This window comes from Cydia amplana, chromosome Z, assembly GCF_948474715.1.
Source record: "Cydia amplana chromosome Z, ilCydAmpl1.1, whole genome shotgun sequence".
NCBI lineage: Eukaryota > Metazoa > Arthropoda > Insecta > Lepidoptera > Tortricidae > Cydia > Cydia amplana.
In genome coordinates, this window is record NC_086096.1 from 12,868,396 (window position 1) to 12,889,819 (window position 21,424).

General features: G+C 43.0%; 1 protein-coding gene across 1 annotated transcript; it reads right to left on the reverse strand.

Annotated features, from left to right (window-relative positions):
* Window positions 1-157: 157 nt before the first annotated feature.
* LOC134661806 (circadian locomoter output cycles protein kaput) lies at window positions 158-16,164 on the reverse strand. Its single transcript, XM_063517999.1, has 13 exons — window positions 15,864-16,164; window positions 14,899-15,047; window positions 13,626-13,807; window positions 13,429-13,546; window positions 11,109-11,204; window positions 10,251-10,311; window positions 9,741-9,976; window positions 9,139-9,286; window positions 8,157-8,337; window positions 5,545-5,775; window positions 2,848-3,036; window positions 1,208-1,330; window positions 158-286 (listed from the first exon to the last, which is right to left on the reverse strand). The coding sequence occupies exons 1-13, from the start codon at window positions 15,899-15,901 to the stop codon at window positions 158-160; spliced, it is 1,881 nt and encodes a 626-aa protein (XP_063374069.1). The 5' UTR covers window positions 15,902-16,164.
* Window positions 16,165-21,424: the final 5,260 nt, after the last annotated feature.

Here is a 21,424-nt window from a genome sequence, read left to right on the forward strand (position 1 = left end):
CCTAGTGCTACTCATAATACGCAAATAATATTTAACTAAAAATAAAAGTGACAACCCTAAGCGCCAACGCAAGAGTAGGTAAATAACTTGCCGAGCGGCCTTAGATTCACTACTGTTTTAGTGTACTGTGGTGACATGGCATGGTGGGTGTGGGAAGTCACTGCGGCGGGGCCGGGGGCGGCGCGTAGCCCGCCACGGCCAGCACGCGGTCCGACTCCTCGTACACCAGCTCGCCGGGCAGCCGTGCCGGGTTTTGGGTCTCGTTATTTACGTATGTGTTCGTCACCTGTAACACCGCGATTATAATAATAAATAAATAAATATAAATAAATATTATAGGACATTATTAACCAAATTGACTAAGCCCCACGGTAAACTCAAGAAAGCTTGTGTTGTGGGTACTCAAACAACGATATATATAATATACAAATACTTAAATACATAGAAAACAACCATGACTCAGGAACAAATATCTGTGCTCATCACACAAATAAATGCCCTTACTGGGATTCGAACCCAGGACCGCGGCTTCACAGGCAGGGTCACTACCCACTAGGCCAGACCGGTCGGTCAACACACGGTCAGTATAATAACACGTACTTGACATTATTATAATGACTATGCTAAAAATATCACTTTTGGTACAAGTACTGTACTTTGTTACTGTAGTTTTTTTACACAGGCTTCAACTAATACTGATCGAGACAATTCTAAAAACGTTGTTTCCTCATATAGTACCTATGGCTACCTCCTGTCTCCATCATCAGATCAGTTCGATGGTACCATAATATTGCATTGTCACTAGACTTACATATGTATGCAAATTTTCAGAAGGAAATCAGGAAGTGGGTCAAATTTACCTTCCAAGATTTGACCTATATAATATAATAACTTTTTTGTAGGCTGGTGTCTTTCTAGCTGTGTATTCCTTGTGTTTGTATTGACAGACAGTAGACAACATAGTTTATTATGGGATATGCCATGACGACACATGAACGACATCGGCATTCTGATGGAATGCTCCTATTACACGAGTAATGTATAGGTGAACCAGGATCTATTGAGGGTGCGCCATGTTGCGGAATTTCACTGGTACTAATTTTTTCATACACTGAATTGTCACCCTATACATGAGAATAACAGCGCCCTCTTGACAATTATCATATATTAGTGGTCAGGCTATACAAAGCTGGCGGTGGGTACTCACGGCGGGCAAGGGTTCCAGCATGCCGAGGCGCGCCAGCAGCAGCTGCTCCTTGACCTGGCGCAGTTCCTCCTGCTGCCGCACGATCATCTGCTGCAGCTGCTCGTGCTTCTGCTGCAGCTGCTCCTGCCACGGCCACTAGCTCGCATCACCACAATACGTTTTAATACCGTACGCCGATGGCGACCATTCCTACATGTCCTTGCGATCGATACAAGTATAAATGAAGAGATAAACCTTCTGTACTTGTATATGTATATGATCGCTTGTACAAATATCGAATAGCTGCCAAACACAGTTGACAAGCTTAAAGGCGGAATATAATTTTTTTTAATTTACGAGTAAACTGGTTTAAAATGAAGATCGCGACATTCCGACGCAGAGTTGCAGAAACTTTCCGCATTTACACTTTCTTGGTGTCATCTTAATTGTAATCTTAGTTTCATGTTGCAATAGCGCGAAAGGCCACCGTATAGAAGAACTAAAAAGGTTGGAATAAAAGCACTTGTCCCATTATGATTTTGAGTTTATTTATAGAATAGGAGCACTCGTAACATGTTTCTAGCTGGCCTAACTGCTACAAAAGTAGATTATAATCAATTATCCGATTATCCAATTATCCGAAATTTTTAGATATTTCATGGTTTCATTTAATTTAAAACTTCATGAGGAAAGTCTTGAGGTATTGTCAATAAACGCATACGTTTGTACGCACCCATAACAATTCGTATGGATAGACACAGAATGTCACTCCTTTTTTCGAATTCGAAAAATATATACAACCAATTTGAAATGAAGTATTCAGTTGAAGCGTAGTCGCCTTTAAGGAATTTATATCCCTAGAAATATCTTAACCGATTTCTTCCCCTCAACTGCGTTTCCACTAATAGTACATTATTGTCGAGGTTCGGAAGTAGCTACTTGCAGGCTGAGGATTCGTTTTAAACGGACGACCTTGGGAGTCCGTTTAATTGAATCCGAAGCCAGCAAGTAGCCTTCCAGCCGAGTCATATATAGTGCTTTTCTCAAAAATGGTGCAAGAAATAGAAATATTTTACAGAAGCAACTTTCTAATTTTCACAGAAAAAAATACAACCATTAAAAAAATTTGCTTGCCGCCTTTAAAAAAAAAAGAAGTGTATTTTTCTGCTGAAAATACGCCAACCTATTTGAGACACCGAAATAGTCGCGGTACCAACATTAAGCCTGTAACAGACTATCGCACCGCACCGCGACCTTGGAGCGTCGCACCCATAAGTGAGAGCGAGAAAGAGATATCTGTTTCTCGCTCTCACTTATGGATGCGACGCTCCAAGGTCGCGGTGCGGTGCGATAGTCTGTTATAGGCTTTATAATAATAAGTGCTGATCATCTGTTTGGCTGTTTAAGGGACCTATGCCTTCATTTGATATGGCCATTTAAAGTTTTAAAAAGTTTGGAACTCGTTAAATAATGGAATTTGTATGCGACATTGCAGTCCCGAAATCGAGACTGCAATGTTTTTAACTTTTTAATTTTTTGAATGACCATAAACTACGCACTTCGCGACCTATTTTTTAACCGGCAACGTCGACTTTGCCGTCCATTTTTGAGAAAAATACTGTCACAGTAACGATCAGTTGAATAGTGAATGATGAGCTCACCTGCACCTGCGCCTGGTCGGGCGTGACGATGACGGGCAGCGATGGCAGCGACAGCGGCAGCACGGCTGGCAGCGCCGGCACCACCGACACCACCGGCGCGGGCACGCCCACCGCGCCCACGTACGGCGCCGGCTCCAGGTACTGCGCGCCGATCGCGCGCTGCGGCACCAGCACCGGCTCGTTCTTGAGCTGCGGGAACGTCATCAGTCCACCGTCACCATAACTGACTAGCCCGCTATATCGCAACGCACGCTTCTAATTGAAGGGAGAAAAACTGAATTCATTAATACATTTGGATGAATGATTGTGGGATGATGTTAATATATAGTTAACCAATGATATTATATAACCATAGATAGGTTATACTCATACTTGAGGAGCACAAAAAATACTTCCATATTTATTTCTGTGCCTATGAAGAAATTTGTTATTTTTGATTAGTTTTCTCATTACATTTGTCACACTCGTTGTTAAACATAAGGTCGTCTCTTTCTCTTTCGGTGTGCGGGAGCTCGTTAGCACGTGCACATTTCTCGCTTGTCCAGCCGCGTCTAAAGGAAACTTGTCCAATTTGTCACAAGTTAAGCGCTTCAATTTTGGAACGCCTATAACCTATCTTGAGTTATAAATCATTGTAGTTAACCAGAAGTGTAAACACATTGTAAATAAGTTGAAACATGCTGAACATTCTATTTTAGATTTTTCCGGCAGTCGGATGGACGGCTAAAATAGTTGTGTTGCAATTGTGAAACGAGGTGTGAATAGAATAGTCTCTAAATTAAGCTCACCGCGGCCGTCGACATGTGCAATAGGTAGTATGACGACTCGGAGGTGGCGTAGTGCTTATGCACGTCACCTGTCGGTATCAATAGATACTGACCGTGCGAGTGTTGTTCCGCTGCGAGGAGCGCGAGTCGCCGGACAGGGAGCCGGTGTCGCAGCCGGGCGCGTACCGGCTCGCCTCGGCGGGCGCGTAGCGGGACGACTCGGGGCTGGCGTAGCGCGTGCACGCGCGCGGCCACGACGTGTACACCGACGTGTATACTGACCGTGCGAGTGTTGTTCCGCTGCGAGGAGCGCGAGTCGCCGGAGAGCGAGCCGGTGTCGCAGCCGGGCGCGTACCGGCTCGCCTCGGCGGGCGCGTAGCGGGACGACTCGGGGCTGGCGTAGCGCGTGCACGCGCGCGGCCACGACGTGTACACCGACGTGTATACTGACCGTGCGAGTGTTGTTCCGCTGCGAGGAGCGCGAGTCGCCGGAGAGCGAGCCGGTGTCGCAGCCGGGCGCGTACCGGCTCGCCTCGGCGGGCGCGTAGCGGGACGACTCGGGGCTGGCGTAGCGCGTGCACGCGCGCGGCCACGACGTGTACACCGACGTGTATACTGACCGTGCGAGTGTTGTTCCGCTGCGAGGAGCGCGAGCCGGTGTCGCAGCCGGGCGCGTACCGGCTCGCCTCGGCGGGCGCGTAGCGGGACGACTCGGGGCTGGCGTAGCGCGTGCACGCGCGCGGCCACGACGTGTACACCGACGTGTATACTGACCGTGCGAGTGTTGTTCCGCTGCGAGGAGCGCGAGTCGCCGGAGAGCGAGCCGGTGTCGCAGCCGGGCGCGTACCGGCTCGCCTCGGCGGGCGCGTAGCGGGACGACTCGGGGCTGGCGTAGCGCGTGCACGCGCGCGGCCACGACGTGTACACCGACGTGTATACTGACCGTGCGAGTGTTGTTCCGCTGCGAGGAGCGCGAGTCGCCGGAGAGCGAGCCGGTGTCGCAGCCGGGCGCGTACCGGCTCGCCTCGGCGGGCGCGTAGCGGGACGACTCGGGGCTGGCGTAGCGCGTGCACGCGCGCGGCCACGACGTGTACACCGACGTGTATACTGACCGTGCGAGTGTTGTTCCGCTGCGAGGAGCGCGAGCCGGTGTCGCAGCCGGGCGCGTACCGGCTCGCCTCGGCGGGCGCGTAGCGGGACGACTCGGGGCTGGCGTAGCGCGTGCACGCGCGCGGCCACGACGTGTACACCGACGTGTATACTGACCGTGCGAGTGTTGTTCCGCTGCGAGGAGCGCGAGTCGCCGGAGAGCGAGCCGGTGTCGCAGCCGGGCGCGTACCTGCTCGCCTCGGCGGGCGCGTAGCGGGACGACTCGGGGCTGGCGTAGCGCGTGCACGCGCGCGGCCACGACGTGTACACCGACGTGTATACTGACCGTGCGAGTGTTGTTCCGCTGCGAGGAGCGCGAGTCGCCGGAGAGCGAGCCGGTGTCGCAGCCGGGCGCGTACCGGCTCGCCTCGGCGGGCGCGTAGCGGGACGACTCGGGGCTGGCGTAGCGCGTGCACGCGCGCGGCCACGACGTGTACACCGACGTGTATACTGACCGTGCGAGTGTTGTTCCGCTGCGAGGAGCGCGAGTCGCCGGAGAGCGAGCCGGTGTCGCAGCCGGGCGCGTACCGGCTCGCCTCGGCGGGCGCGTAGCGGGACGACTCGGGGCTGGCGTAGCGCGTGCACGCGCGCGTCCACGACGTGTACACCGACGTGTATACTGACCGTGCGAGTGTTGTTCCGCTGCGAGGAGCGCGAGTCGCCGGAGAGCGAGCCGGTGTCGCAGCCGGGCGCGTACCGGCTCGCCTCGGCGGGCGCGTAGCGGGACGACTCGGGGCTGGCGTAGCGCGTGCACGCGCGCGGCCACGACGTGTACACCGACGTGTATACTGACCGTGCGAGTGTTGTTCCGCTGCGAGGAGCGCGAGTCGCCGGAGAGCGAGCCGGTGTCGCAGCCGGGCGCGTACCGGCTCGCCTCGGCGGGCGCGTAGCGGGACGACTCGGGGCTGGCGTAGCGCGTGCACGCGCGCGGCCACGACGTGTACACCGACGGCGCGCCCGTCGTCGCCGTCGTGCCCGTCGAACTGCCCGACGCAGACTTCACTGACGCCGGCTACAAATGTACAAGAAAAAAACTAAAACACCAAACAAAGGCTTGCTATGGTGTGATATAGCGTATCATTATAGTTCAGCCAAATTTGTAAGGTTTGCTTTACTAGACATTCTAGACAATACTTACAGGGGAAAACCACTAATAGGAACGGCGAGAGAAACGATCGCACCACTGCGCGATCACCTACGAGGGGTGTTCAAAATATTCTCGGTATGAGAATGAAAACAAACAAGTACGAAAAGTTTGATATTTTTATTTTTCAATATACTCCCCCCCTATGTTCATACACTTAAAAGATCGATCAATTATTTTTTTTAATCCCTCGTAAAAATATTTTTTAACTTTCGTGTAAAAATGCTCCTCCACTGCCGCCTTCAATGCTTCATCGTCAGAAAATTTATTTCCACGCAGATCCTTTTTAAGATTGGGGAGCAAAAAGAAGTCGCTGAGGGCTAAGTCCGGACTATACGGTGGGTGAGTAACAGTTTTAAACCCACATTCAACAATAGCTGCCTTGGCAATATGAGCAGTATGGACGGGGGCGTTGTCATGCAGAAGCAGAATACCTTTGGTTAACTTTCCTCGCCTCTTTCCTTTAATTGACGTAGAATGTTAGCGTAGTACTATCCTGTGATATTTACACCTTTTTCTTTATAATCGATTAGTAATACTCCTTCACAATCCCAAAATATCGTGGCCATGACCTTGCCAGCTGAAGGGATGACCTTGAACTTCTTGGGATGAGCTGAACCCTTAATGTGCCACTGCATGGACTCTTGTTTACTCTCTGGGTCATAATGATGAACCCAGGTTTCATCTCCAGTAACTATTCTTTGCAGCACCTCATCAGGATTTTCACCGCACAGGTCAATAAAATCGGAACAACAAGCTACACGCATGTCTTTTTGAAGCCGAGTCAGCATTCGCGGAACCCATCTTGCACTTACTTTTGACATATTAAGATGGTCATGTATAATATCATGTACGGTACCAATAGAGAGATTGGTTACTTGTGCTATAGATTTTACCTTCACTCGACCATCTTCCAATATAAGTTTTTCCACTTTATCAATATTTTCTTGTGAAGTAGCTACTACAGGCCGGCCAGGTCTAGGGTCATCTTCAATACTCTCCCTTCCGCGTTTAAACTCGCTTGACCACTTTTGAATGGTAGATAAAGAAGGAGCAGACTCACGGTAAACACAATCCATTTCCTCTTTTATGGTTTTTTGATTTTTACCCTGTTTTGTCAAGAATTTTATCACGCATCGATGTTCTACTTTAGTTAACATTGTCAATTCGCACATGATGTTCATGTTTGTTCAGCAATTGCAGAAAAACAAAAGACCATCTCGGTTCGAATTATACTTTTTTTTAATGTCAATGAATAAACCTTAGCGGCCAGTAACGAAAGAAATTTTAGAAGAGGTCGTAAGATATCAATACCGAGAATATTTTGAACGCCCCTCGTATGGTGTGCGCTCACCGCTTAGCCTTACTTGACATAAGTGTGGCGTGTAAAGGTATGTTCATCATCTTATGGTTTTCATTAGAAGCTTCACTTTAACCTGCAGAATACTTTGTCATCCGCTACTTACACGCCAAGGTAACGGACGCAAGCGAGCTAATGTAAAACTTACTTGAAAGTGTCAAGGTTACTTTGACACCGTATGCCATAACACCTTTAGTTGTCCTTGCTGTCCACGACTAGTAACGACGATATTAGGTGTTCAAAAGCTTAATAACTGATGATTCTCGTCATGCAAGAGTAATAAGTACTATAAGAATACAAAAATCACTAAAGGTGATTCCGACTTGCTCTCATTGCCTCGGCTCTCCTGCTTGCCACTCTCGTTACAACTATTTATTAGAGATGCACCGGATATCCGGTTACTATCCGGTATCCGGCCTATCCGGCCGTTATTTTAGTATCCGGTATATAGTAACTTACTATCCGGCCGGATACCGGATAGTAAAATTAACACATGTTGGGGTAAAAAATGGAATCTAAAAAACAGTCACGGTCATAATGCTAGCGACACAGTAGATAGAAATGAATACGTAACCAATGTCACACAATACACTTATTTGTTTACACAAAAATACGCGCGCGCACTTGTAACTATAAACGAACTTACTACGTAATGACATGATAAAACTTAAAACTCGTTACGATCCTAGAAATGTGTCCGCGCGAACGTTCACTACCTGCAAAACTCAAAATATAGGTATAGTTCCGCCGGCCGAATATCCGGCGGCCGGATACCGGATATTCGGCCAGTGTCCAGGCCGGATATCCGGTATCCGGCCAAACAACTATCCGTTGCATCTCTACTATTTATTTGAATAAACAAATGATCGGGATAGCGAGACGCACGTACCCTCGACACGGCCGAGTAGGAGGCGGTGTACGAGTCGCACGGCTCGGACATGTACGTGGGGGACATGTCCGCGAGCGGCTCCTCGGCCGGCTTCTCCGCTTTACTCTCCTTCAGCCCCTCGGGAACCGCCGGCTCCGGCTCCACAGCTTCTTGTTTCCCGCTTTTTGCTACGTCGGCGTAACTGTAAAAAAAAACCGGCCAAGTGCGAGTCGGACTCGCGCACGGAGGGCGCACCATCGACAAAAAATAGAGCGAAACAAGCAAAAAAACGGTCACCCATCCAAGTACTGACCCCGCCCGACGTTGCTTGACTTCGGTCAAAAATCACTTTTGTTGTATGGGAGCCCCACTTAAATCTTTATTTTATTCTGTTTTCAGTATTTGTTGTTATAGCGGCAACAGAAATACATCATCTGTGAAAATTTCAACTGTCTAGCTATCACGGTTCGTGAGATACAGCCTGGTGACAGACGGACGGACGGACGAACGGACGGACGGACAGCGAAGTCTTAGTAATAGGGTCCCGTTTTTACCCTTTGGGTACGGAACCCTAAAAAACATACTTAGGGTTGGTTGCACCAAACTGTTGCCATGGTTAAAGAGCTCGCTAAATTGTATTGTATGGAAAGATTCATAGTAAGCCGCCGCGGGACGCCGGCTGACGTTGATCAGTCTGTCAATTGCGGATGGTGCAACTGGCCCTTATTGAATCAAAATCTAAATAAGTAAGAAAACTGCTGACTTATTTTAAGTGACTTATATTGGATTTTTTTTTCACACAAGACTATTTTTTAACTGCTACTAATTATTTGTGTTATGTGACGTTATCTATGAAAAGGGATCTTATTGTCGATGGCGCTTACGCCATTATTAACGATGCTCCGATATAAATACAATACCGCGTAATGCTGTGCGGCGTAAGCGCCATCGACAATAAGGTCCCTTTTCATAGAGAATGCCCCATATATGTAGGTATACTTACTTTACAACACGATGAGTACAGACTACGAATTCTGGTTTCGAATTCCATTGATGGTAGGTGATGTAAAACCGTGACTGCAACCAAATCCATTGCTGGCCTTTAGTCAGGAACCGGTAGTAGCAAGACGTTAGTTCTCCTTTTTGCATGACTAAAACAGCACATAAGAGATGTGTTATTCATGTTATTACGATATGGTAAAACTGTTATACACACCGGATTTTTTTAATGAGACAGCTTTTCTGTACAATTTAACAAGTACTTATGGAATGCCATGTAGCCTGCATGACAGATAAAAGATGGACCATACACACCGCAAAATGGAAGAGACCACACGGAAAACGCCCCCGCGGCAAGCCGAAGAAACGCTGGTTTGAAGACATTACCCAAATAGCCGGAAAACATTGGATGGAGACAGGAGAAGATAGAGAAAGTTCCAGAGAGGGATCCATACAAACAAACAAAACAACTAAGATAAACATAGATAAACTAAAAGGAGTATGGAAGTAAAGGCTGTAATATAATATATGGAATGTGGCATTGATCCTCAAATCTAAGTTTATTCTATACATCATAAGCAAAAACCTACTAGAGAATTAACTCACGAGCTTCATGGCAATTGACAACCTTCTCTAGATCGTCAAAGTGGTAATAATCGTAGCCGGAGGTGCCGAGCACCTCGAACGGCAGATAGCCGATGATGGGCGGCGCGCGGTGGTCGAGGAACAGGAACTTCCACTCGAAGCTGTGGCGCGAGGTGAACTCGTTGCGGGTCGAGTCCACTAGCGACACGTCGCGGATCAGCTGCGGCGTGTGCAGGCGCCCCGTGCACACGAATAATCTGCCACACACACACACACACTGCTATAATGCTATCCGGCACAGATAACCTAAAAGATGGAGCATATAAGACAACTCGCGGTCACCACACATGCGCACCTGTACTTTTTTTTCTGAGTTGTTCATTGTTAATCTATGAAACGGGCTGAAAGCGATATACGTCTGCCATGTACGTTATTTTAATTTAAAAAAACCGATAAGCAATATAAACTTGGTTGTAAAAGGATTTGTGGTGTAATTTCTAATCTGATAGTATTAAATTATGCTTATTTTACCTGGATTCGTGATCCGCTCTATAAGGCAAGTCTTCATTATCTAGCGGCTCAGTGTTTGTACCTTAAAAGTGAAACACATTTAGATCAGGTAAAAGAAGTTATCAAAGTTGACGATATATTAAATATATTAAAAACGGATCACATATACGATTAAATAACAGATGAGAATATATTAACACCGGCAGTCGATTAAGAAAAAGGAACAGATTAGTGTACGAGTATGTGGCCTGTGACATACTGACGGACAGACGATCATGACGACAGGAGATGGTTTCCATTCTTGCCATTTTATGTACATAAGCCTAAAAATACATCAACACCTCATACTGTAATGTAGGTACGACGGTTTTCGAACATCCATACACCAACCATCATCTAACCATCAGGACTCTGAACCAGGGATGTTGCGGATGTCGATTTTTTGACATCCGCGGATGCGGATGCGGATTTTTAAAGGCCCACATCCGCGGATGCGGATGTCAAGATAGTACCATAAAAAACGTCAAATATTACATTTTAGTAATTTTTATTTCAAAAAACCGGCCAAGTGCGAGTCGGACTCGCGTTCCAAGGGTTCCGTACATTAAGTCCCACTCACGCTTGACTGCTCATTTCTAATAGGTTTTTTTGGTTAATGACTAAATTACCTAGCAGTCTAGCACTTACGCCGATGCTAAGACGTTCCTGTACCGACCTGTTCCACATCCGCATCCGCATTAAATCCGCATCGATTTTATGCGGATGCGGATGTTGAAAATAATGCGGAAGTTCCGCGGTTGCGGATGCGGATGCGGATATTCGCAACATCCCTGCTCTGAACCTTACAGAAAAGTAACACATTGTATTGTTGATACTCACGAAAGTGTCCACTGAACTCGACCAGTTCGTACGTGATTTCGTCTCTGAAATCCAGAGTACCGCGTCTCAGGTGACACTGGAACCGTATCTCGGTATCTACAATACAACACACTGTTTGTTGAGCAACATAATATACCTTAATATTTATTGCACCGTAACAAAACAATGTGCATATGGCGGACTTAATGACGAATGTGTCTACATGTCGAACATTTACATATACTGTAGTTTTGATTTTTAATCCCACCTTAATATAGGGACTTTAGGTACACTATGATGGCATGATAGGGAAACTTTTAAACTTCATCAAAAAAGCGACGCAGGCAACATACTCGAGCTTTATCAAAAGTATTTATATTTTCTAAGTTAAACTAGCCTTATAATAAAATGTCTAATTTAATGTGTGAGGTGTCCCTACTGAATTGAATTTACCAGTTGCCTGACAATGATCGTTATGGATAAAGTAATACATCAGTGATATGGCAACGACCAGGCGGTCTAGCATGAGTTGCGTTCTCGCGCGCGACTCCATACTTAAAGTCGCGCAAGATGTATGGAATCGCGCGCGAGAACGCAACTCATGCCAGACCGCCTGATGAGAAACTTAGTAAGAATGCGACATAACGTCACATAACGGTCATATCACAATAATAATTAGCAGAGCACATAAAAACATAATTCGCGGTTTTGTTCGATATTGCTGTGGGCATAGTAATACCGTCGCTAGGTGCCATTGGGATTCAATTATTTCACAGATGCCACTATGTAAAAAAAATCGTAACGGGAAGTTCACAATAGGGAATATTACGCGAAAGTCTGCGTAGGGGGCGCCACATCAACAACAAGTAAACAATCTAAGGGTCTACCGCAAACGAGAGAGTCGACATTTTGTTACCTAACATCTCTATCACTCTTGCATATTCGAGCGATAAAGAGGCAGATAGCTGAGTTTCGATTTCGCGTTTCCCGGTAGGCCCTTTGTAAGCAAACCGCCTTGATGTATCAATGTCATATTTGATTGTCTGTGAAAACTTGTCAAAAAACAGTTTAAGGTACAGTATGTATAAGTTACTCTATGGTATACTTAAGTCATTAGTGCTGCACTCTGGCGGCCAAACATTGCAGTAATACTCCCTATTATGCCACGATAAGAGATGACGGAGACATCAGCTAACACCTCATTTCACAATAATTGGTTCAATAATTCTGACGCTACAATGCAAGACACAAACTTACCCACATACAATAAATACAAATAATACTTTTTTTTTAAATATTAATACAAACCTACATACAATGGCATACATACTGTTATAGACTATTAGTCTTCTACATTCATGACATAACACTTTCTTCAAATATTAGGAAGGGTTCAGAAGTTACAATTTGCATCCCATTTTTTATTGTTTTGGATATTTGCATTTATCAAAAAATGGTTGTTAAAGACCCCTGTTCTTTTTCAAATACCTACCTAACGACACCTCACAGTATGGGATGGAGAGAGAAAAAAGACTACGGAACCCTTAAAAAAGCGCTATTTCAAATACAGCCAGCAGTAAGCGGAATGTATCGCCCCCTTTAAAAAATTGTTAGGGCCACCCCACATCTAGCGTCTTTCGAGCGTCGGCGTGGCTCAGCGCTATGGAAAATGACGTCGCTGCGCAGTTGCGTCGACGTTGCGTCGACGTTGCGTCGAGCAGGGCCATAGAGTTGTAGACGCCAACGAGACGCCGACGCTCGAAAGACGCTAGATGTGGGGTGGCCCTAAATTGGAATATTCAAGTATAGAATAGACCTATGCAGATGAAGGTCATTATTTTCAAGGCAAGCAAATGAAAACAATCACATTCGCATTCGCATTTCGCTCATATTTCGCATAACGATAGGTGGGGTTAGCCGTCAGCAACATTTGCTAATATCAAAGGTTGTTTGAAAACTTAACTTCGTCTACTAGTTAATACAAACGTTACAAGATAGCAACAGCTTAGCGGTAGCGGCGGAGCAAAATAATCAAAATGTAATATTCTAAATTACATCAGTCATATAAAATCTATAGCAACAAGTTATAAAATATACTTTATTTTAATTTGCACAGGCAGACTCAGTGGTTGATTAAATCGAATTAAAGGTTACATAAACGTAATACTTATGAATAGATGCATTGCAATTTAAACAATACTATCAATCTACACAAAAAGGCATTCGCACATTGTTTTCTATTGCAAAATGAAATATTAGTGTGGCAAAATGACTTCACTTTCAGCAGCAGAAAGTTTATAGCAAACTCTTCAAAATGATTAATTAAGTACTTGTTTTTTACCTTGCCCTCTTCTTTGTATTGCGTCTACTGCTGTGGCGGGACCCTGAAGTATGTTGTACAAGTTTGGGTGGTCATCCTCAAAAGCTAAATCAAATATACTTTTGTTCACCACATCACACTGAAAATTAAACGTGTTTTTGATTATTTCATGAAGCTATGTTAACGGAGCATATTTATCTAAAACAAAAATATCTTACCATATTGTGGCCCAGTAATGATGTTATGCTCTCCGATACATAATACACATGGCCGCTACCAGAGAGGACCATCACAAAGCCCTCAAGTGCTTCCAAAACTAAATATGTAAATTCTTCATTTGACAAAAATGCCGGTTTCCAGTCTTCCTGTACGTCATGGACTCTTGATCTAACTGTTATTTCTAAAAGAAATTGGATAATTATGAGATACATGGACCCAAAAAAGTGCGGAGGGTTCCGCACCATCAACAAAAAATAGAGAAAAACAAGTAAAAAAAAACAAGCAAAAAAACGGTCACCCATCCAAGTACTGACCCCGCCCGACGTTGCTTAACTTCGGTCAAAAATCACGTTTGTTGTATGGGAGCCCCACTTAAATCTTTATTTTATTCTGTTTTTAGTATTTGTTGTTATAGCGGCAACAGAAATACATCATCTGTGAAAATTTCAACTATCACGGTTCGTGAGATACAGCCTGGTGACAGACGGACGCACAGCGGAGTCTTAGTAATAGGGTCCCGTTTTTACCCTAGGCCGCCAACCCATCACGCAAAATAGGCGCAATAATATGACGTCGAGTTGCGGAAACCAAGCCCGCGAATACCTATAACCTATAACCTATAGGGTCCCGTACCCAAAGGGTTTTTACCCTTTGGGTACGGAACCCTAAAAATGGCTAACAAATAGATCGAGAAGTAACAAAAAATATACCATAATATTTTTTTATATTCTACATTACAAAAATATTAAAACATACCAATATAATTATGAAATTAGATGTAAGGAAAAAGAAACATACAAAAACAAAATTATCTACTTTAGTAGTTTATTAACATAATAACATTTTTTTTATACTACATCGGTGCCAAACAAGCATACGGCTCCCTAATGGCATTTATAATTCGTTGGCATATTCTTAGCTTAATTTCCATGGTAAATACTAATATATATATCTTATGATTCAAACTTCAGGACTATTTCCATATTAAACTTTATTTAAATTGGTTTACTGAGTTCAGCATGAAGAGATGATAAGCAGACAGTTACTTTTTCATTTATAAAGGATTCATATTATTTATTGCACCAATGCAAAATAATGTGAATATTGAATATGACAAATTATGTTTTCTAATATGTATGTATTGGTATCCTCTATATAAAATACAAAAAACCACCTAAAGGCTACTACCTAATAGGTCATCAAAAATCTCTGGTTGTTTGAAGGACAGTAGTATAATGAAAAGCATAACCTCATGCAAATTACATAACTTACCATTGTGGTTTTTCAGGAATGATATAGTTGATTTTAAGACTGTAGATTTGTCCATCTTCCGATTATTTGAAGACACCATGCTGCTCAGTTCATTGACTAGGAGATTAAACTGGTCTCGTCTTTTCTTCTCACTCATATTCCTAGTCCTCCTACAATGATAACATGCCGAGTCATGTACTTCGATTCAAGTTTTAAATGTTAGAGCAGGGTTACTCAAACTCATAACCATACATTGGGGTTTTAGTGTGGGAATGTTCTACATTAGATAAAAAATAGGTAAAACTGATACTATTTTAATATTTCTAAGCACATTTGGAACTTACTACTTATGTGAAATTCATAGTTTGGTAATTATTTTACAATAAAGAAAGTTATAAATACATAATATCATTACGGCACCAAAAACCCCTATGTATGCTCATAACCCACATACCCTAATAAATTTCCCATATTGCTGCAAAAAAAATTCTCAAGCATATTTTAAATTCGCTTTTTTTAGTGTGCAATTGAGCTAGTTACTAGTTACCTGTCTTATACTGGTCTTGTTGCAATCCCTTTGGAATCACTGGTAAACCCTTTGTGGAATGCATACCCCACTTTGAAAAACGCAACATTACAGTCTTGTTGCCGGTTTAATCGTTTAGCAAAGACAACCATCTATTTTTGCAATTAATAGGGCAAATTAAATCCAATGTTAGAGGAAAGAAACATTTAACTATCTGACAATCGCACAGTATCACATAGTTCATGTGCAAGTTTACATTACTTGCACATAAACAATGTGATAGTGTGTGATTATCAGATAATTAAATGTTTATATTATTAATAATATATCTCTATAATTTATCCACATGCTTACACAATTTTTTTATTTGCCTGTAAGACAAACAAGTGAAACAAGTCATACATAAATACAAAATTACCCAGGACAATTTTGGTGTTTGCAACGTTCAACGGTATCTTACCTTTTGGAGTCATCTTTATCATCTCCGTCGTCATCCATTTTGCTAATGGTAAGCGGCAGGGCAAGTTTTAAGTATCAAAATAACACAATTTATAACATCGCACTATCTACGATTCATGAAGATGTAGTGTGCATGTATTGTCGTGATCGGCTGGGTTTCGATCACATCGCGGTAGCTGATATAACAAGACAATAGAAGCGTTTGATTCTGTAGAACATAAGTATTTTAATAATGACCACCGTATTCCAAATCCTGCATGCGTATCACTGTCGACATATAATTTGATCACTGCCAACTAGTTAAACAATCGGAGGTCAATAGCTGTCACTGCAACTATTATGAAAACAAGTAAACGTTTATAATTGCACAGTAAAATTCACAATACGATAAATATTTTCAACACGAGTACACACAAAGTACCTAGGAATGATATTTGATGTTGTATGGAAGATTGGAAGAAACCATCCATAGATATAGTACTTTAGTACTACACATGACTACACATGATATTTTTTTTTCTTTTCTAAAGGACCTTACAGACGTAAAAAGGTACACAACTTGTCTGATAGTCTGAACATAGTATCTTAAGGCTTCTACAGACGGTGCAACAAAAGAAAATGAGGTAATTGCTATAAGTAGAGTCTGTTCGGAAAGAGAAGAGTCGTGGAATGTTTTGGGCCCCATATATTTCACGACTCTTCTCTTTCCGCATAGATTCTAGGAGAAACAAGTTCAATCTATCGGTCAAATGCAAATCGCAAACGATTAATGGTGATATTGGTGATTCGTGATGTTTGAAGAGGCACCATTATAGCACACTTACAACCACGCTTATATTTAAAAAGTTAATTTTTATACATTTCTCATGCATTTCTCCAACCTTTCTCTTCGATTTTAACCTTTAGGCGTATTACATCATTATACAACTTCGCCTTAAATTGTCTATGATTCATTTGACATTGACAGGTTTATTTGTACCCCCTCCTCTTTTCTCCTTCCTTCAATTTCCCACCATCTTATTCGTGGGAGCCACTAATACACAACCAAATAATGCTCAACCCAAGAATGTACAGCCCAATAATTGGCGTCCATGATGGACGCGGATTATTGGGCTGTACATTCCTGGGTTGAGCATTCTCGGTCCGCGCAAGTTTGGTCCGGGGCGATAATACGAAGCCACTATTTTCACAGGGCAATAATGTACGACCCCATAATTCGCGTCCACTAATTTGAGTCCCTTGGCTTTCAATTATTGGGCTGAACATTATTGGTACAGGTCGAGAAAGCCCGACCCAATAATGTACGACCCAATAATTGGAAGCCAAAAACCAGAGACATTCTTTTTTTTAAGGGAGCTGTCAAAATTAGTAGTGACGTTCTGACATGAGCTCTTGACAGCTCAAAAATAATCGATTTTTCCAGTGACATCTATCAGTGACATTGACAGTATTGACACTTGTTGCTTAAGTTGCTTTACAATTTCTGTATCAATTTTTATTTTTCATGTATTTTTGCGAGGAAATCGAGGAATACAGAAGTACGGACGTGACTCGAACGAAGACGGCTAAGTGTAGACGTGGCCCATTTACTTGCTGAGCGAAATCAGAATAACCAATGGCGTCTGGAAGAATCACATAACCCACGGCGAGCTTCAATCATATCAGTACAGATGCAAGAACCCTGTTCTGAGTCTCTGATCCATAAGTGTGGCCTGCTTAGGCCTTAGGCCACGTGTCGGCATCCTCGATAACATCAATCAATCCCACAGTGACTTGGAACCCAGACTAGTGTTACCTATTTCTTCACATCTGTACAGTAGTTATTTGAGTTTCAGGATGAAAGGGGAACTCATTTTCCTTTGCAACTGTTACCTGATACGACTTGCAGGTAGTTTTTGGCATTTGAAAAGATGGTAACTTTGGGAATTTTGTGGGACTGATATGTTCAGCCTATACTTGGGACAAACCATGTAAAAAATGTGTCAATGAAATATTGTGAAGAACATTACAAGTTGCTCAAGTTGTCGTGTCGGCAGTACCACTTCTACGACCGAGCAGTCTTGATACGCCGTGTCTACGAAGAAAGACTCAGAAAACTTCAAGACGCATCAATCACACGCAAGTTAGAAGAGCCACAACTAGAGCCCAAGTACATCGCAGACCTCCAGGATTTGAAGGTACAAATAGAAGAATGCTTACACTACATGCAGATCACCCAACCAGCACCAGCAGATGACGTCGCAGAATTGGCCAGGGTAGATTTAGCAATGAGAAAACATTACACACAGAGATTCTGCATTACTAAAGACAACAATCATGACATGTGGGAAGACCACTTGAAAAACATTATAACAAAAAGTGAAGTGAAAAACAAAGACAATGATCGTGAGTTATTAGAACAGTGGTTATTAGAATTAAGAGCCATAGTCTATGATTATTCACCAGACTTGACATCACCGACTACTCACTTAACAACTAATCAATTAGGATTAGAAGTAAATTTAGAAAAAATTAAGGATACACTGATAGTTAATAAGCTAAACTTAATGTTGTGTTTGCTAATTGGCGATAAGTATAATACATTTTTAGAAACATATGTAGATTTTAGTAAGACTAGCATTAATGAAATGTATTATAATTATCACTATGGCTACCCCATATTCAACTATGTGCCGTCCCAGGAAACATGGGCATAGATCGAATATTATAGCTAATAGAATTTATTTGTATGATATTGTAGAATATAGCCAATAGAATTGTATCTCGATATTGTAGAATATACTTGTTATTAGGATTTACTTGTTATTAGCCTATGTACTTATTAATTTACTTGTTTTTAGTAGTGATGGGTAGGACATCAATTTAAAATGAGTTTGTATGAGTACCTCATTTTCTAAAATGAGGTGTTACAATGTCTTACTTCATATGAGGTGAGGTACTAGCATATTTTCAGCGTCGACTATTCCATTAATTCCAACGACGACAAAAATATTTAATGTATATACATATTTATGTATTCATCACTTCCTTTATAAATAAATAAATAGTAACATTTAATTGGAGTGCAATTCTGGAGGTTAAGAATAGAACTTTTAGGAGAAAGATAATTTTAGAATCAAGTAAAATGAATAGAGGAGTGAAGTAAGACATTTTTGCGGTACGAAGTACTGCGACAAATTAACAAAATGAGTGGTACAAATGAGGTGCCTCACGAGTGAGCGACTCAACACTAGTTTTTAGGCTATGTACTTATCAATTTACTTGTTTTTAGGCTATGCACTTATTAATTTACTTGTTACATATTAGGTTATGCACTTATTAATTTACTTGTTATTCACTTATAAAAATTATGCTATGAATACATGTTTTTTTTTTCATGATGTTATTACCCGACTACGGCAAAGCAAAAGGAGGGTTATGATTTTGACCGTTATGTATGTGGGTATGTATGTGTGTATGTTCATCTGTTCCCTCATAACTTCAAAAGTACGCATTATAACTTGACAAATGATGTGTCATTCGAATTGTCTTGATTGTCCGCTGGTTATAGGCTTATAACGACACATTAAATTGATCATGGCGCCCTCTAGAGGTCATAAAGTCAGGAACAAAAAAATTAAATGAAGTACAATACAATACTCTTTATTGCACACCTCACATACACGTAGTTTACAATAAATGTGCAATAACATAAACAAAGACAATAGAGGTAACAACAGGCGGTCTTATCGCTTAAGAGCGATATCTTCCAGACAACCTAAAGGTATCGGAGACAAAAGAATTAGAATATACGGTAGGTGGCGCAAATAAAAAATATGAAAAGTCGAATTGAATATAACCAAACAACACAAAACATTAATAAAGATAAACATACTTAAATACATATAACCATAAACATACATCTAGACATACATACATACATAAAAACTATAATATATATTAAATAAAGAAACAATAGTGTCAATTATTATAAAAATAAAAACTAAGATAGGGAAAGATAGTATTCCTTAAGGTTATGATGCCGTGTCATATATCATTTGAAAGAGCGTAATTATTAGCACATTTCAAATATGTACATATTATAAGCTTTTGCTCCCGGCTTTGCTTGCATGTACCTACCCGATAAAACAGGTAATATTGCGGGTAAAACGAATTTCGGATCCGCTAGCGCTCAGGATTCTATAAATGCTGCGGGCGTAGCTCGACATACGTGGCGCACTACAATACCGGGCACCGAAGGTGACCTCATACTAAATGTGTCGGGCGTCGCCCCACGTTTGTGGCGCACTACAATGCCGGGCACCGAAGGTGCTCTCATACTAAATGCGTCGGGCGCAGCCCAACGTCCGTGGCGCACTACAATGCCGTACTCATACTAAAGTAAATAAGTTATTGGCAAAAATTTCATTTTTGGTACAAGCTTTTACTTTCGCTGACTGTACTTTTCTTACGACAGACAACTAATACTCATCGAGACAATTCTAAAAACCCCTAACACAATTAGGTTGCGTTGTTTCATCACAGAGTTCCTATGGCCACCTCCTGTCTCCATCATCAGATCAGCTCGATGGTACCATAATATTGCATTGTCACCCGACTTACATGTGTATGCAAAATTTCAGCTCAATCGGAAACCGGGAAGTGGATCAAATTTAACTTGCAAGATTTCATTACATAGTTAGTTACATACAGGTCGACCTAATAAAAGCTTGTTAATTAATTAAATGCGTCGGGCCCAGCCCGACGTACGTGGCGCACTACAATGCCGGGCACCGCATCATACCAAAGGCGTCGGGCGCAGCCCGACGTACGTGGCGTACTACAATGCCGGGCACCGAAGTTGCCCTCATACTAAATGCGTCGGGCGCACAACAAGGCATTGCCGGCAGGGCACCCTCATACTAAATGCGTCGGGCGCAGCCCGACATACGTGGCGCACTACAATGCCCGGCACCGAAGGTGCCCTCATACTAAATGCGTCAGGCGCAGCCCGACGTACGTGGCACACTACAATGCAGGTGCCCTCATACTAAATGCGTCGGGCGTAGCCTGACGTATGGGCTGTTCTACATTGGCGGATACTGAAGGTACCCAAAGTACCAAAAGCGTCGGACATAGCCCGATGTACGAAGCACGCTATAATGCCGGGCACCGATGGTGCCTCCATCCATACTAAAAGAGTCGGGCGTAGCCCAACGTAGGTACGGGGTGCGCTCTAATGCCGGGTGCCCACCTGCGATCCTGCACTCAAGACAGGGGCGTATTAAGCTGGTGCGGGGCCCGTAGCACATTCGTCCACGGGGCCCCCTGATGGTTTCATTTAGTTTCTTAGGTTAAGAGGATAAAAGAAACAAGGTTGTCAGCCATTCACTTTTCGTGATTTTATATATTTGCAAATTGATGTATTATGGGGTCTGTGTCAATTTCTTCAAGGAGGTCATATTCTATGTTCATCAACGACAGATCAGACAGATGATCCAGACGTACTTGCCCCATTGTGTTCCTCAATTCATTTTTAGGGTTTCGTAGTCACCTAGAAACCCTTATAGTTTCGCCATGTCC

What these genes read in the sequence shown, in the direction of transcription:
- LOC134661806 (XM_063517999.1), bottom strand. Translation starts at nt 15,901, where the DNA reads ATGGATGACGACGGAGATGATAAAGATGACTCCAAAAG. An exon ending in AGAGCGGATCACGAATCCAG is followed by an intron (nt 9,977 to 10,250) that starts GTAAAATAAGCA and finishes TGTGTGTGGCAG; the next exon opens with ATTATTCGTGTGCACGGGGC. An exon ending in TGCTGGAACCCTTGCCCGCC is followed by an intron (nt 287 to 1,207) that starts GTGAGTACCCAC and finishes GCGGTGTTACAG; the next exon opens with GTGACGAACACATACGTAAA.